The sequence below is a fragment of the Aptenodytes patagonicus genome, chromosome 3 (genome assembly GCF_965638725.1).
Source record: "Aptenodytes patagonicus chromosome 3, bAptPat1.pri.cur, whole genome shotgun sequence".
Taxonomy (NCBI): Eukaryota; Metazoa; Chordata; class Aves; order Sphenisciformes; family Spheniscidae; genus Aptenodytes; species Aptenodytes patagonicus.
This window is the reverse complement of record NC_134951.1, coordinates 74333735-74350260: the sequence shown is the minus strand read 5'-3', so window position 1 is coordinate 74350260 and position 16526 is coordinate 74333735. Positions and strand designations below refer to the sequence as shown.

General features: G+C 36.4%; 1 protein-coding gene across 1 annotated transcript in view; it reads left to right on the top strand.

The window, feature by feature from the left end:
• ESR1 (estrogen receptor 1) overlaps positions 1-16526 on the top strand; it is a 115463-nt gene that overhangs the window by 36102 nt on the left and 62835 nt on the right. The window contains exon 3 of the mRNA XM_076333839.1: positions 8796-8912. Coding sequence (XP_076189954.1) covers positions 8796-8912 — 117 coding nt within the window. The remainder of the gene's footprint in view (positions 1-8795; positions 8913-16526) is intronic.

Genomic DNA, 16526 nt, shown 5'->3' with positions numbered 1-16526 from the left:
TTCTGAAACTTCTTTTGATTTATTTTTGTGTTTTTAGTAGTTTTTCTCTAGACCCCCTTGAGTTAAACACATGCTCTGATCATTGTCCCCTAGTGTGCATTTTTAATATCAGCATTCTAATTGATGGTGATTTTGTTTCAGACACTTGGGTGTTATTGAAAGGCAAGAGTCAATACCTCTTTTTTCCTAGTAAGGCAATTTTGAATGCGGTACTTTTCCAGCAAGTTTTAAGTGCTGTGTTTAGCATGGATGTGGCAGTGTCTTAAGATGTTCTCATTCACGATACTTCCTTATTTTTCATGGTCTAAGCAAATCATAGGGATGCAGTGGACCTTGAGCCCTAGTCCATCTTTCTGTCCTGTGATAGGACCAACTGTTGCCAATTCCTTACATATGTTTATTGAATTGCGTCTTAAAAACCTGTAGCCTGATCCAATGTTTTATTCTCCTTATCTTTGAAGGCTACTACGAAATTTGAATCTTCCTTCCTGTAGGTTAAGCTTGTCACTTATTTTCCTGTCTATCACACCACAGAAAACAAATTGTTCTCTTTCCTTCTGCAACAGCCTTTAAAGCACAGAAGATTGCTATCACACTTTAAAAAAAAAAATTATTCTGTTTTACCTAACCTGAAGAAACACAGTTTATTCAACCTTTTCTCATAGGTTTTGTTTTCTAGACTTCTAATATTCTAGTTGCTCTACTTTGGAGATTCTCCACTTTGTCCTGTTTTCTTTTTCTCTTGAAGCATGGTTTCCTTCTATATGATTCTTTACGAGTACTGAACAGAGTAACAGGATTACCTTACAAGCCCAGCTGGTGGTATTTGTCTACATCCATCACACTGTAATTTTTGCCTTATTTACAAAAACATGACACTGTTCACTCATAATCAGTGTGTGATACAGAATAAACTCAAGCATACTTTTCTAGAGAAGAAACCACTTCTTTTTCCCCATCTTGTTTTGTGCATCTGATTATTCCTATTTTAATGTAGTGATTTGTACTGGTCCTTACTTTTGCACTGTTTTTTCCCATATGCTATCTCCAGTTTGCCAAGATAATTTAGAATTCTTATCCTGTAGACTCCTGCCATTTATTTCAGATTTATTTCTGTCTGACTAGCAGAGTAGTCTGGTCTTTTCTCTGTTCTTCTAACACATATAAATGTCATCTAAAAGTGAATAACATTTAATAAAATAAATACTCCAGTCCATTAGCCATCAGTGAGGAAAATACTGTATAAAACTGGATCCAGGACAGACACTATGGAGCCTCGTTCAATATCAGCTTCCATTGTAACACTGAACTCTGATAGTTCTTCCCTGAGACTGGTTTTCTGAAATCATCTAAACTATATTTTCCTAGCTGACATGAAATGTCACCCCAGGCAATGTTGAAAGCCTTTCTGAAGTTGGGCAACACACTTTACCAGAAAGTAGAGAACACTCACTGACTGTTACCTGATTTTATAAATGGTCGCTGGTTCTTCCTCTGCTGAGTCCAAAGCTTTTCCCAGCTCCTAGACAAAATTCCTAGCCCTTAGAAGCCGTACTTAATGTATCCTGTGTTATTAGCTTTAATGGTGTTTTACTTCCTCTGGAATATGATTATTGTGCCATATCAAGCAACAAAAAGACTTAAACAGTATTTCGTGTTGCAAGTATTTAATGAATATTTCATTTAGAAACTCACATTATTCCTAGCTCAGGGCTGAGCCTGTCAGCAGTTCAAAATCTTCACACGGAAAAAAAAAAAAAGAGCTTTACATTTACAAATTACAAGAGAATGTGTTTGTTTGTCCAGCAGGAAAGTGCTTAACTGTTCCACTTGGTTTTAGAGAGTGTGAAGGGAAATATGTTTTTGTAACCTCATTTAACTCAGGTGGGTTTATTATTTAAACTGGCTCCGTAAGTTTCACTCCCACGAACTTTCAGACTTTCTGTAGGTTAAGTTGTCCTTTGTAGTCACTTTTGAAAAGTGGAAGTCAAACTAGAGAGAACTGTGTACGGTGACTAAAATGATAAATGTACTGGAAGCGCATGAAGTGATCTTTGACATAATTTATTTCCAAAAGGAGACTATTAACAAACTTTATTGAAGTATGTGTACTACTTCAGAGTTACTGTAAAAGAACTAGCACGGGAATAAACTGCTGGTATAATTTAGTAACAAATGTAGTAAATTATCTCATTGTCTGAATCCTTTGAATAAGTTTATGTATTTCTCTCAAAGATTTGATTTAATTTTGTCACAAATTGTTGAAATAGTTGGACTTCCTTTGTTATAAATAAGATATTTATTCCCCAGTCTAAAATGTGGCTAGAGATATGCAGGACAACAGACTGTTATCTTTGTTGACCCCTCTGATTATAAAATGGATGAATCTTCTACAGAGCATGGATGATGTTAGGGTATAAGTGAGCAAACCATGGAGCACAGATACATATCAGTAAATGAAAGAAGGGCATAACTAGGCTTTACTTTGCATGAGAAAGTAGTACATAGGCAGAAAAGGGGCTTTTTGTCAAAATACTGATGTTAAAGATTAGTATAGTAATTTAACAAACCAGGAGTTCACTGTACTGCAGTTTCAGTTTCACAGACTTCAGTGCAGGAAACTCAGTGCTTAGAGATGCCCATGTCCACTGAACGCTCTGCGCAGTGAGAATCCCCCCCCCAGTAAAATACAAATACCAGCACTTCCTTTACAGGGGTACTGTGAGGATAAATACATTACAGCTCCTTGCAAACTTTATGATACCAGGAACCACTCAGGTACCAAAGATCCAAATACAAAATAAGACTAGCTAAACTTATTCAATATGTCCCATCACAATCCAAAACCTGATGATATACCTGGAATAAAAATAGAGTTATATTAATTTTCTTGTTGCTAACAATTGATTGGATTTTAAGTGCACAAAAGTAATTTGCAATATTTTTAATTTTTTGGCCTCTTTATATCAGCTGTGGGAGTTTTCTGTAGTAGAATTCTACCCCTTCCCATTTTAGCTCAAATAAGCTGGGAAGTTAAAAATACAAGAGATTTAATTCAAAGTCTATGGGAATAAGATAGCCATGGCTTGCCTACAACTCTCTCTGAAAATGCTTTTTGTCTCTGGAGGGATCATATTGAGATGGTTGTGAGTAATACATTGTGGAAGTTTTTCTTTTAACACAGCTGTTAGTTTAATCATGTGCCAAGGATTTAAAACAATTGTGATTTATCAGATAGGGAAACAGAAACTAGATGTCACACTCCTCCTGAGATTTTGTAGAGACTGGGATCTGGATTGGCGTCTTTTTTTATTTGTCATGAGGAAAAAATATACTTCTTATTTTGTTACCTTGTCTAAAATTAAGAAAGATGGGAGTGGAATTGGGGTAGAAGTAGACTTTGCACATGGTATCATAATCCTGAAATAGTCGATTAAACACCAATTGAAATTTTAGGACTAAGGCCAATAACAAAAACTTTGAAATTATCTGCTGGAGTAGAAAATATAATTTTCTATTTATATATTTATAAAGTTAAATAGTGTTTTACTTTTTATATGTCACCCTTTCTCAATGTATATGTTCATGCGTTATTAAACTGGCGAGATGGCAGCAGGTTTGGTATCCTCATGCAATGCCCATTCTCATTCTTCTTTCTTCATTTTTCCTGTTAGCTGAAATAGTATATGGAAAGGTTAAAGGAAAGGTCGATATCATAATCATTTGGCTTGAATTAACTGCTCATGTGAACAGCGCTATACATAGGTGAAGGCAAGAAGATTCCACTAGAGAGTGAACGCTCAGTGTGGGAGCTACGTGACACAGCTGAAGGACATAATACAGAGTATATAGATTTTAACCTTTCCTCTTTTCTCATTCTTCAGTGGTTCTGTGATCTTTCTTTCCGAGGTATGCGTAGAAGGAGGACTTCCTCACTGGATGCAAAAGAACTATGTTTTACAATCTTCTAGGCCCTTTTCCTTACTGTCACATGTAGTAATGTCTTGCTAGTTTAAAAACAGAAAATGATTAGTCTTAGCAGTGCTGGGAAGTTGCTAAGAGAACCCAAGTTCCAAATCCAAAGACCTTGTCTGAGGGTAATTAAGCTGTGAATTTGAGTGTCTGTGCTTATAAAGGAATTAGACATAACCTTCTGTTCTTTTGTGAAACCTGTTAGGAAAGAGTGAGATTTTAAAATCAATCAGTGCAGTTTTATTGGGGCACTTTAACTTAAAATTGGTATAACTTTTTATTTTACGTTCAACATTTGTCCATACTGGGTTAGCATATGCAATGTCCAGGTGCTATTTTTTTTCTCTTTTTACTGTTTATGAAAACTTTCCACTTGCTGTTGAGGCTATTTTCTCCAAGGTTTTGCTTTTCATCTGCAGTCTTCCCACTCGTCTCTTGCTTCTGTGGATAAAGTCTACACTCTAGCCTTCCCTTCACCTACACTGCTAATTTCACTGTCAGAATAAGATCATAGAAAGACCTGGTGCTTCCACAGGTAACGGCTAACCTGGCAGATGCCTTATGCAGATAGATAAAGAATAGTTTAAGAAATTTGTGTGACATGAGGATTGAAAATAAAAGAATAATTAAAGGAAAAGCACGTATTAGTAAAAGGATAATAATAATTACTGGCTTTGTTTGAAATGTATGATGAGGCAATTCAACCACATCAGTTTATGTGTCATACAAAATTCACCTGACATAAATATTCCTTTATTGGCTTTGTAGAATTGTCATTAAGCATTCTTAAGCTGGCATGCTGACACGTTGGTTTCTTTAGTTCATTTTTTTGTACAACTTTTGTACTGCATAAACTATTTATTCCCTCAGGCTAATCCTGATGTTTATTGGAATATAATATGGCAACTGTTTACACATTTAAGAAAAAAATATTTCTGTGTTATGTTAATTGCCATTGATGCAGTAATATGACCCCAATTTTCATCCCTGCTGGTCAAGGACAAAATGAACTCAGCTCTTCAAAGCTGCAATTCAGTGAAACAGTCAAGAATGTACTTAACTTTAACCATATATACTGTGCTGGGACTACTTGCTAGAAGTACACATGCTTAAATGTTCTGCTGAATGTAGTAACACTTAACTTTAAAGAAATATGGAGTGTTTTGCTGACTGAAGCCCTCACAGGTAAATAATCCGCCCACTCCGATTCAAGCATGCGCTGCTGTTGCATACACCACAGCTATCTTGAGAACCCTTAGATGGACAGTGATGAGTCTCTGAACATAAATACTAGCCACATGACTCACGGTGATGAGAGAAAGTCAGACTGCATGTGCAGTAAGAAAAAGCTCTGACTATGACAGGCTGGGTTAGAATAAACTCAAAATCATCCTAATTTCAGCCATTATCTTCTTGCTGACACTTTGCTTCCTCATCCTCCCCCCCTCCACTGTTGGTCATTACCATACAGATTGTCACATCTAAAATAGTGCTTTGAGAAAAGAGCCAGATCTTTGCACCCTGTTCTGGAAAGACCTTAGCATATAATAAAGTGCTATAAAAATACTTAATGTTATTTTTACCATTTGAAAATGTACAATGTGTGAGATATCATAAGAAAAACAGACCACCCCTCCTCAAGCTCCTCCAATAGCTCCCTTAAACTCTTCCTTTGCAGCTCATGACAGTGCAAGTCATACATATGGGAGGATTAAAACTAGGGGCTCTACCCTATTAAACTCACTGCCTTTAATTTTGTGCTGGTTATCTGATAATTTATTTAAAAACAAAAAACATTAAGACCACAGAGTCCAAGCGGCATGTGCTTCCCTTTACGAGTATCAGTGATCACTGAAGACATTTCTTCCTCCCGGTATACCTGTGATACCAACTATCCAAATGGCCTAATTAGCCTCTTTTCTAGCATGTATTACTCTTTGGATACCATGAAAACGAAGCGCAGGGAAGGTGGGCAGCTGTGGATGTGTCCCACTTTCATGTTGACGATTCCCACCAGTGAGAAATCCCTTCTAGTAAGTCAGATTGTTCAGAATTAACTTTGCTGAGAGATGAGCTTTAAGGATAAAATAAAAGGTAGAATAGTTAAAGGACAATCCACTTTACAGCGGAGTTGTTGAGTTACACTATTTCACTTCAAAATAAAACTCGCCTTTGCATGTTACCTATTCCTTAATTGTGTTCTTCTACCTTTTTCCCTTCCATACCACCCCAAGCTAGACTGCCCTAGTCTGTGTCTGCGCCTTGCGAAGGAAACTTCCTTCCTCACTTCCTGTGACTGAATACTTGAAGTCAGATGGTACTGTGGAGAAGCAGGAAGCGTTCCTGCCTGCCGCCTTCCCTTTGTTTCTTTCTTCTTCCCTGATTATTTTGATAGTCCTTTCTACTGTATACTCTAATTATCAAACATTTTCTTCTGGTTGCTTACATCTTTTCCAGTCTCCTGAAGGCATGTTGGTTAAACTAAACCAAAAATTATGAGAAATAGTAAATGCGTTATCTTCTCCCTAGATTTTCAGCAAATATGAAGTCTAAACAATGATATTACTATGGCAGTCGTCATCTGAAGAAGTATGCCCCTCACACACTGAACTTTCTTTTTTTTTGCATTCAAAAATTTACAGGCTTTATTCTATGAAGTCTGCCAAGCACTTTGAAAGAAGAGTGGATTGTCTAAGGTGCAGGTCATGTGCATGAAAACAGACTAGTTATGCTAACCTTTAAAGCGTATATTTAAGATAAAACCTTTCAATGTAAAATATTTCAGTAGGGACTGTCGCTCTATCACAAATACAATTATTTTATGTACTATTCTACAAATCAAATGGCTGTTCCCAAATGTTTGCAGTTTGCATAAGGAATTCTAGGTACAAAACAAAAGGTTATCGCCCACATAAGCACTGTGAAAAAGGATGGCTGCCTGCTGATATTGATTCCACTTGATTTTTGATTTTTGCATACTGTCACTTTTTTTTTTTTTTGAGAGTTAAACCTTCTGATCATCAGCCAGTCCAGAAAAGGTGGTAAGTATGTGTTCAGCTTTGACCTAAGTGGGAACATTTATCTGCTTATTTTACAGAGAGCTAAATTGTGTTCTGAATTATTTGCTGAATTCAGAGCCTGTGCTCGTTCCCCTTGTGAATTTACCTTTTAACTTCACTAGGAAGAAGATCAGATACTCTGTCAAAGTCTTTCTTTGTTTTTAAAAAGAGTAACTGAAGTTTTCCATCTTTCTCTCATGCTGTTTCAGAGCTTGGCTTATAAAATAAGGCTGGCGATTGAGGTCTGGTGCTACAATCTTTTGCTGCTCTTTAGTGTGACCTAATAAAAGTGCATTTTCTTAAAAACATGGCTTTCCCTTTTTGCTCCTTTTCCCTGTAGATATTGCATTTTTGTATGGTTGAGGCTGTTTTCTTCCTGACTCGATTCTTTTTTTCCTTACATGTGAAATGTTTTGAATCAGATATAGAACAGTCTGTATGCTACCAGAGGAACTGAAAATTAAAAAGGTCTTTCATGCTGAGGTTGAGGTAGTGTTTCTGTTCTACTTTTTTACTTCAGTGCTGGAGCAAAGCCTGTGGATTCAAATTTTTCCAGTATATACTGTTCTGTCAAGTAGAGCTAAAAAATAATAATTCTGTCTATTTGAGACAGTGTGTAGTCAGCTGTCACCATATTAACAAGTTTACAGTTTGGCTGCTTATTTTGATTGGATCCCAGTTATGCAGCATTAGAGAGCAGATGTTCCTGGTGTAATCTGATAGTAATTTTTACTCTATTTTCTAATTTCTAGTCAAGGATAGATGATTTGATGAGAGCAAGGCCTCTGTCAAACCTCCACCCTACTCTACCTCAAGCTGATCCCTTGACCTGAAAGAAAGAACAAACAGTTCTGCAGTAAAATTGTTTCGTTGTGTGCTGTACCTTAGTTGTGTTTAGATGAATACAGAGCACCAATAAGATCATTTTGGATAGTCTTTTTTGTCCTTGCTAAACTTCGTCTATGGTTGGAAAATAATTTTATAGCAGGTTTAAGCACACATTTTTTAAGAGACAATTGGAATAGGGGCTTGTTGGCAGAAACAAATTATGGTACGCTGAAAATGTTTGTAACAAGAATTGGGATGTAGAGGGTAATAAATGAGGAAGTGGAGCTCTGAAGGAAAAGGTACCAGTACCAAACTTGGTTGCAGCATATGGTAATTTAAGAGTTTGTGATGACAAAAGGTTTTTGCATATATCAGTAGACATGCAATTGGAATTAGAGACTGATTTATCCCTGAGATACAATTAATTAATGGTTGTTGCTTCTATTTGATGTTGTTGTTTGTTTCTTAACTGCCCCAGATTGTGGCAGAGCTCAAAAAATGTTCTGTGCGTAGGCCTTTTTAATTCTATAAACCTCTAACCATTTTGCGCAGTCTATTGGTTAAACATCAACACAGGCACACGGACCAGATGGCATTTTATTTCTCAGGCTAAGAGCAAGGAAGTCAAGGGACTTGTTCATATTAATCGATCCTCTTTTGTGACTGCTTTAATCGTTCATTATTTTAATTATTCTACAGAAGTTGTAATTGGTGTTTTTAATAGTACTTTTAAAGAACTTGTGAATAAATGTATTGTAATAGATATTAGTTTCACTATCCGTATCAATACTTTTATGACAGATTATGAAGGTAACCCTACCTTCTTCCCCAAATGTTAGATGCTGTACTAAATACTCAATGAAAAATGAGAGTATTATAGGCAGTTTTGTTATGTCTGTGTATAACTGTGTCCTTACTTTCCCTCTGCTTTTACAGGGCACAATGACTACATGTGTCCTGCTACTAACCAGTGCACCATCGACAAGAACAGAAGAAAGAGTTGCCAGGCTTGCCGACTAAGAAAATGCTATGAAGTGGGAATGATGAAAGGTGGTATGTACACAGCAATCAACAAATCCTCAGCATTGGTGTCTGCCTTCCTGTCTTTTAACTTCATTGGACAGCTGATATGGGTCCTAAAGGAGGAAGCAACTAATATTATTGAGCTCAAGTGTATTAAATCAAAGAGCGATTAAATAAAAAATAAAAAACTCCCAAATACCATGTTATTATTCTTGCCCAAATTTGCATCAAAATTAATAGGAACATTGACTTTGATGGAGTTAGGATTCTTCTGTTAATATATTTAATTCACTATTTTTTTGGCCTCTCATGGTAGACTCGAGATCATGATGAATGAAATTTAACCCAAGATTTTGTAGCATTTTGCAGTTCAGTGTGGAAAGCACTGGGAGTCTCAGATCAGTCCATATTCATTAAAATAAACTGCTGAATATGTAATACTTGTTCTGTGAATTCTAGAAGGGAAAGTCTATTCCTCTATTCCAGTATTGTACACATATTTTGTATGTGAATTAATTTCACCCAACAATATTAAAGGCTCACTCATTTTATAAAAACTGAGATAAATGCCACTTTCTTGGAACATATGTAATAATGATGTCAGAGAAGAAGAATCAGACACTGAATGCTTAGGCTGAAGTGGAATACCTCTAAACTGCTTTATTTATATACACAGTGTTTAACTTTTGGAGGCAAAATTAGAAATACATGACAATACTGAACAATTGCTATGGTGTGTTCTTGGATGGAAGAGTTCTTTTGTAACATAGTTTTGGATTGATCATGATACCTGCCTTTCTCCTCTGTGTTACAGTACTTTATGTTTGTCAAAAGCAGACAGAAGTTAGCTATTTTTAATCCTTTTGAAAAAGCCAAGCTCCTAGGAATTAAGAATATTTAAGAACAGGAAATCATAAAGTTTCATATTCGCGCTTAAAGCAGAAAAAAACCTTGTTGTAGCCTATAAAAAAATTCAGATTGCTTTTATTAATGAAGAGTAACCACTAGCTTTATTAAAACCTATTTCTATAGGAAAATTTAGCAAACTCGTAAGTGCTCAGAAGAGAGAGGATTAGAACCCATGTTTTATGTGTGAAAGGAGCTAATTGTTAAATTACAGATTGGTTCTCCCTTTCTCTGGCACACCTAATGCTTACTTATTCCACAAAAAATCTGGGGCAAGAGAGAGGAGTAGCTCATCATGTTTATCCTTCCCACAACAAAGGATTGTTTATAAGTCCGGTCTGTGCGGTCAAGGTAGGCCAAGCCTGGGAATCTTGGGAGAAAGGGTAAAGAGGAAAGAGTAAAGGAAAACCAGTCAGTTGTTGCTGCGCTTTGAGGTTGAATCTGCATTTTTCTCAACTCAAGGATTAGGCAAGAGCTGAGACTGATTTTGTTAATCTCAGTTTTGGGATGCAAGCAGGACGAAGGTGCCAAATCTCTTTTTAGTTCTAACACTTAAGACAGTAGCTGATTTTTTTCATAAGATTTAGTTTATGGATCCAGAGGTTTTTTGTTTCTGTCTTAACATCCTGGTGTATATGGCTAGAACTCTTAAAAGCAAAATGTATGTAATTAGTATCACAGCTATGGTCTGGAGAAGTTAAAAGTTTCAAATAAGGCAAACTAAAATCAGAAAATCTCATACATAAATTTGCCATGCAGCTTTAGCTTTGACCCTTGTACATATGTCAGATCTTAGTTAAGATATATCATTATGTTTTATGTTGATGATATTACATCTTTCATTTGGCACGCTTCCATCCATTTATACTCATATGTATTTAATTAATGATCCACTGTACCAGTTTGATGTTTTTCGTATCTCTAAGGTACATGGTGTAATAGGTTTTTCACTGTTCCATACATAATTGTTTCAATCACATAAAAATTGCACAGAATTCTCAACTAGCATTCTGTAGATTAAAGAAGCCCAAAAAAAGACTGCAATTTTGTCCAAATTTTGTTTCTAATATAGATGTTCTGGAATTTTTATTTTATACAGTGGCCCTCACTTGAGTAAAGTCCTGTGGATGTCATCCTTTCCTTTTACAATGCTGTAAGATTTCTATAGTCCCTACAGCAACTGGCAGTTCAAAAATAGTCAATGTTGTGGTTTTTTGGTGGTTTGGTTTTTTTTTTTTAAACTAAGCTCACAATTTACAAACAAGGAGATCAGGTGCATAAATTCTGCCTGCTCCTATAGGACCACTAATATTGCACTGAAGTCCATCACTGGTTCATAGGCAAGAGCTTAAGAATATTTATATTATGAAGTCTGGGAAAAATTTCTCAAGGTCCCTCAGTTGCAGGTTAGAAATCTGGCATGCCTGCAGATGAAGTATTCAAGACAGGTAAAGTTAATGTAGGATGAAGTGAAGTGTTCAAGGTTCTGCTGGAGTCGTTACCTATCCTGTATTGTCCACGTAGCTGTGGGAGAAAGAAGTCCTTTTCTTTAGGTAGTACTTGATAAGTGTCACATTTCTCCCAGATGAAGATAAAGTTAAGTGAATATTCTTGGTATGCCATCTGGTTAACTTTTAAAGTTTTAACTTTTAAATGTTTTAAAATATTTTTGGTTGTTTTTTTGTTTTCTCTGATGAGATCTCTTAAGCTTTTCTGTTTTAATAGATCTCTTACAATAACACTTTTCTTCAACATACTTGAATCACATAGTGCTGTTGTTAACTCAAGGTCCACAATTTTCTCTAATAATTCATAGATCTCTTGATTGAATCTTTTAATTTAAATAATCTCCTTTTATTCATACTGAAGGATTTGCTTTGTTTAAAGGCATTAATTCTATCATACATTTAAAAATACCTCACTTCTATATCTATCTCCACAATTTGCTTATGATGATATACCTTTTAGACATAGTGGAAAACAGCTGTAAGCTTTCTTTTCTCTAAATGTAATCTCAGTTTTCCTTCTGCACTGAATTAGCTGAGGTTTCTTAATAAATTGTCAAAGCTGCTAACTTGTGACTTTTACCTATCATTTAACTTCTGAGCAATAGCTGATATTAATTATTGCGTTTCAGTAAATATGGGGGAAGCTAGATAAAATCTTGATTAAATGTCTCTAGTTAATTTTAAATGTAGGTTATAAGCTATGGTTGCTGAGGTTCTTCTCACAGAAGGTCACCTAATGCAGCATAAAAAATTTCATATATATAATTTTTAATAGAGTGGACACAACTGAAATATGTTTTTGGGGCTTCATTCAGAAAAATTGCAGGCTTCAAGTGGCTCTTGAGCTATGCTGTAGGAACATTTATTTATGAGTTTCTGTGGAAATTTAATCATTTTTTTCATCCCGCTGTTCTTTCATCTTTTAAAAACTTCTTTCAGTACTGAAGAGTTATTTTCTTTGTCTCCTCTTATGTTTGCAAGTGTTTCTTTCTGCATCTGTTACTGTGCTGCTTTGAGAGGCAATTAGACTGCCAGAATCTCTGCTGATGTAGTCAGCATCTGAGGCAGAATTTATAGCTGTTATATTTTGTCCAAATGCTTCACTCTCTCTTTCTGAATAAGCCAAAAAGACCTTAAAATTATGTTATTATTTAGTCTGTGCACCCCTGTTTGTACATGAGGATAAAGTGTTCACGTGGAATGAGCTCCTTGTCATGTCCCTCTTTCTTCTGGATGGGTAGCAGGGAAGAGTAGCCTTGTTTTTGTTTATGATCCACTGATGCTTTCTTGAAGATAATTGTTTCTGTTCTGGTTTGGAGATGTATATTCCAAATTACTATTTCACGCGACGGGGGGGTCCCAGCTTCCAAATGGAGTTTTTACAGCAGTTGCAATCCTGAAGCTCCAACTGTACATATGGTCCAGGTGATCTCTGCTCCAATACAGATCTAGTTTTCCATTTCTTTGTTGTTTTAATAGCTTTCTGATGACGTGGCTCCAAAGGGCCTCATTCTCTGAAATCAAAAGCACCTTATTTTTATTGTTATTTATTAATTAAGTATTTTTATAGCGTGGTAAATGAATGGGGATTTCTAGTTATTAGCATGCTACATCCTTCCCCTCCTTTCATGTGTGTGTGACAAGGCAGATTTAACATCAAGTGCTCTGTGGGATAAGAGCAACAGAGTATTAGTGGAATCAGTGGCTATGGCAAATTTTGCCATAACGTTAAATGCTAGATCCTTAATGAAAAATCAGTTATTTGCCTGGTAGTCCATTTTTAGCCACCCTGAGACCTACATAATTCTGTCAATTGTCAAATGCTGATGGCTTCCCAACCTCAAGTCGTATGAAATGTGGCAATCAAGGATTTGAGTGCTCATGTGCTAGGTCCAGATGGTGATCATGTATATGACCAGGGGTATTTACTGTCTTTGAACAGCCCGATATTTCATGTTGTAGAGAGAAGATTCTGAGTGTTGTTTCTTGTGATAATGAAATTACAGCCCATTTGAAGCCTACATCCTTCAGTGTTGCCCTCACAAAGTATCTGAGAACCCTTCAGAGATTACTGCGGTACAGCCCAGGGAATAAAAGTCTGTGTTTGCCGTAACAGTGTGCTATAACCACATGCCAGGTGCCTGTAGAAACATTCATTAACTTCTAGAGATCGGAGTCTAGAGACTGGAGACTTTCAGTTTTTCTCTTACATTCTCTTGGAATAGTTACCCACCTGTAACCACATGGGCATTCAGTCTGGTTCAGTATGACAATGTTGCTGAAGTTTAAGACAAATTTTTACAGGGAAAAGAAAAAACCATTTGGCAAATTTGCCATCCCCTCAGAGAAGAACCTTGCTGATTTTTGTCTTTAAATGGAGAGCGCTATGCTTCCTTGCTGAATGCTGTATTTGTTCATGCTAAAAGGCTAGAGAGTTATTAAAATAATTCTCAAAACCAGAGGTTAATCGATGTCTAATGCAACCACTGGAAGGGGTCCAGACTTTCTAGTTTTCCATGTAATTATCTTTTAATGAAATATTATATTAAAAATAGAAATTAGTGAATGAAGGAAAATGGATTAACAATGTGAAACTGTTTTCGTTTGTCTGAGGAGAACCTTTATGATATTTATTAGACATACTGTTCTCTACTCAGACAAATAACTGTGTAGGTAGGGCCTGATAAATGTATGAGGAAATGTACATTTTTAAGATGTAATTGATGGGCTGAAAGCATGTACTCAAGCAGCATTTGAAGCAAAGTTTTGTGAGTTTAGAACAGCCTCTTGGAAAAGAAGATGGAATTGAAACCAGACTTTTTAGTGAAATGTTTATTTTTCCCCTTTGTACACATGCAAAGTGGATTGTTGCCATTGAATTGTCCCAAAATATAATATTCCACTGTTCTGCCCCAAAATAAGAAAGAGAGACCATTGTTGTGAGCACTTTTGCCAAAAATACTTTCTCTTCCTATTCCACTTCACAGAATGATCTGGACTTGAAGGAACTGCAGGAGGTCTCTTGTTGGGGCACCTCCTCAAAGCAGGTTCGACACTGAATTTAGACAAGGTTGTTCAAGACCTTTTACAGTCAGGTGGAAATGGGACAACCTGTCTTATGCTTATTTATATTCTATATCTAGCTATGTAAAAAAAAATTAATACTGAAGAATTTTTGATGTTTTACTCTTGAACACTTGACTGAGATTGTAAAGCTAATTATTCCTGTATATTTGTTTACATTTGCTTTTTGGCCTTTACACACTTAAAAATTCCTAATTAGGAATTACTTTAGTTGTGATATTACTTGGGAATAGATACAGCAATGAGACAGTCCCCATTTAAATCGCTGATTAATTTTAAAGGAAGTCTAGCATCCTTGCTGTGTCTCCACCTCTGTCTGCCACTTGTTCATACTACAGGTACCTCAGGGTGTCACTGTGCATTCACTGGTTTTGAGCAAGACCGTGCAGGTCAGAACAGCTGGTGTCTTCTCCTTGCTGAGCTTGAGAAATTCCTAGAGTACTAGAGCTTCTGGTTCTTCACTTGGTTAGGCATTTACAGTTCAATTCTAGCACTATCAGTACTGATATATCAGGCCAAATAGCTTCAATACCCTAATTAATTTATCTAATTTCTAAAATGTAGCAGTTACAATTTCTTGCTGTCTTTGAGAATTGTAGTAATGGACTCGTACTCCTAAAACTACTTGGCTTTTCCAAATCATGGTTGATGTATGGTTCCTGTAAAGGCTTTATTGTCACCCCAGAAATTTCTATGGCTTCACTGTAAATACTGCCTAGAAATGGGGCTGTTGCCATAATTACAGTAGCCAAAACTTAGTATAATTTGTGCAGGAGTGTCAGCACTGAAAGGGATTCAGCTGAATGATGGATTAATTGAACTTCTCTTGTTTCTCTTCTACATGTCCTCTGACGCTCTTTAAAACACGCGCTATGTATGTCAAAGATTGAATGCGAAAATACAGATTAGGATGAATCATGTCTTGCACCTTCACCTGTAATTAGTAGACCATTGGTTCTCAAACTGTCATTAGAGACCCCAAATTACATTTGCCTGCTTGTTGACAGCATTTTTATGATCTGCATTGTAGCTGATAGGAATACCGGGGCACTGTGATATGTAATGTGACTTGATCACTGAGCAAACCAGTGGCAGAGCTGGGAGTTGAACCAGAGTATCTGAATGCAAGCCCTGGGCCCTGCATCCCCCTGCTATGGCTCCTCTCTCCCTCTCTCTCTTTTGATAGAAGGTAGTCCTGTTTACAGAGGAGAAAAGAGCCACAGTTTGGAAAAGGATGAGAGACATTTTTTGGAAAAAACCTACCCACATAAACAGACATACAGCATTCATCAACCACTCAGGAGTAGAAAAAATTGCAACATCCAGGTGTACAGACCAAACTCAAATCTGTTATTTATTTATACTACTGAGTGTCTAGATATCCTTGTCAAAAACCAGGCTATTAAGCACTGTCACTTGAGGCAGGCCTGTTCAAGAGTAAACATTAAATTCTGATTAATTTTTTTAGAAGATTTCAGACAATGTTTCTCATTTAAGGTAATTGTCAACCCCCTGGGTTTTCAGCACAATTTGCATTTCTGTTTGATTTTCTAAAAGAGAAATGGATATGAAATAAAGGGGCTGATTGTCTGAATCATATTCAAAATAAGTAATTTATTAAGCCTATAATATTTGAATTTAGAAAGTGGTGTTACTTTCCTGTGACCAAATAATTTATTTATGTAGAAAGAACCAAGTGGAAAAGCTCTCAAAATCTCAAAGCTCTCAAAATCACCTTGGCAGGACCATCATGCTGAGATACATTACAATATTAAGACCTACATTGTAGTCATAGCTTCAGCAATCTCCATCTGTTATAAATCTATCAAGAATGTAATTATATTCCTGACCTCTACTTATGTACAGCAGCTACAGTGACCTTATGTTTTAGAGGAAGCTGTAGGATTTTATTTTATTTCCAATGAAGCATTAAAAAACTATTGAATTCAGCGGAGGTGTGCCTAAAGAGGTCTATCTGCATGTAAGAGGTCATTAGGAGGCAGCTATCTTGCTTGCATCCACCTTTTAGACTCTAAAGCCAGTTGTGCTTAGATGACACTCAGGTTTGTGCCCATACGGGAACTGTTGGCTTGTTCACACTGTTTTCCTTTTGCAATCACTTACTTTTGCCAGTGGTAGCAACGAC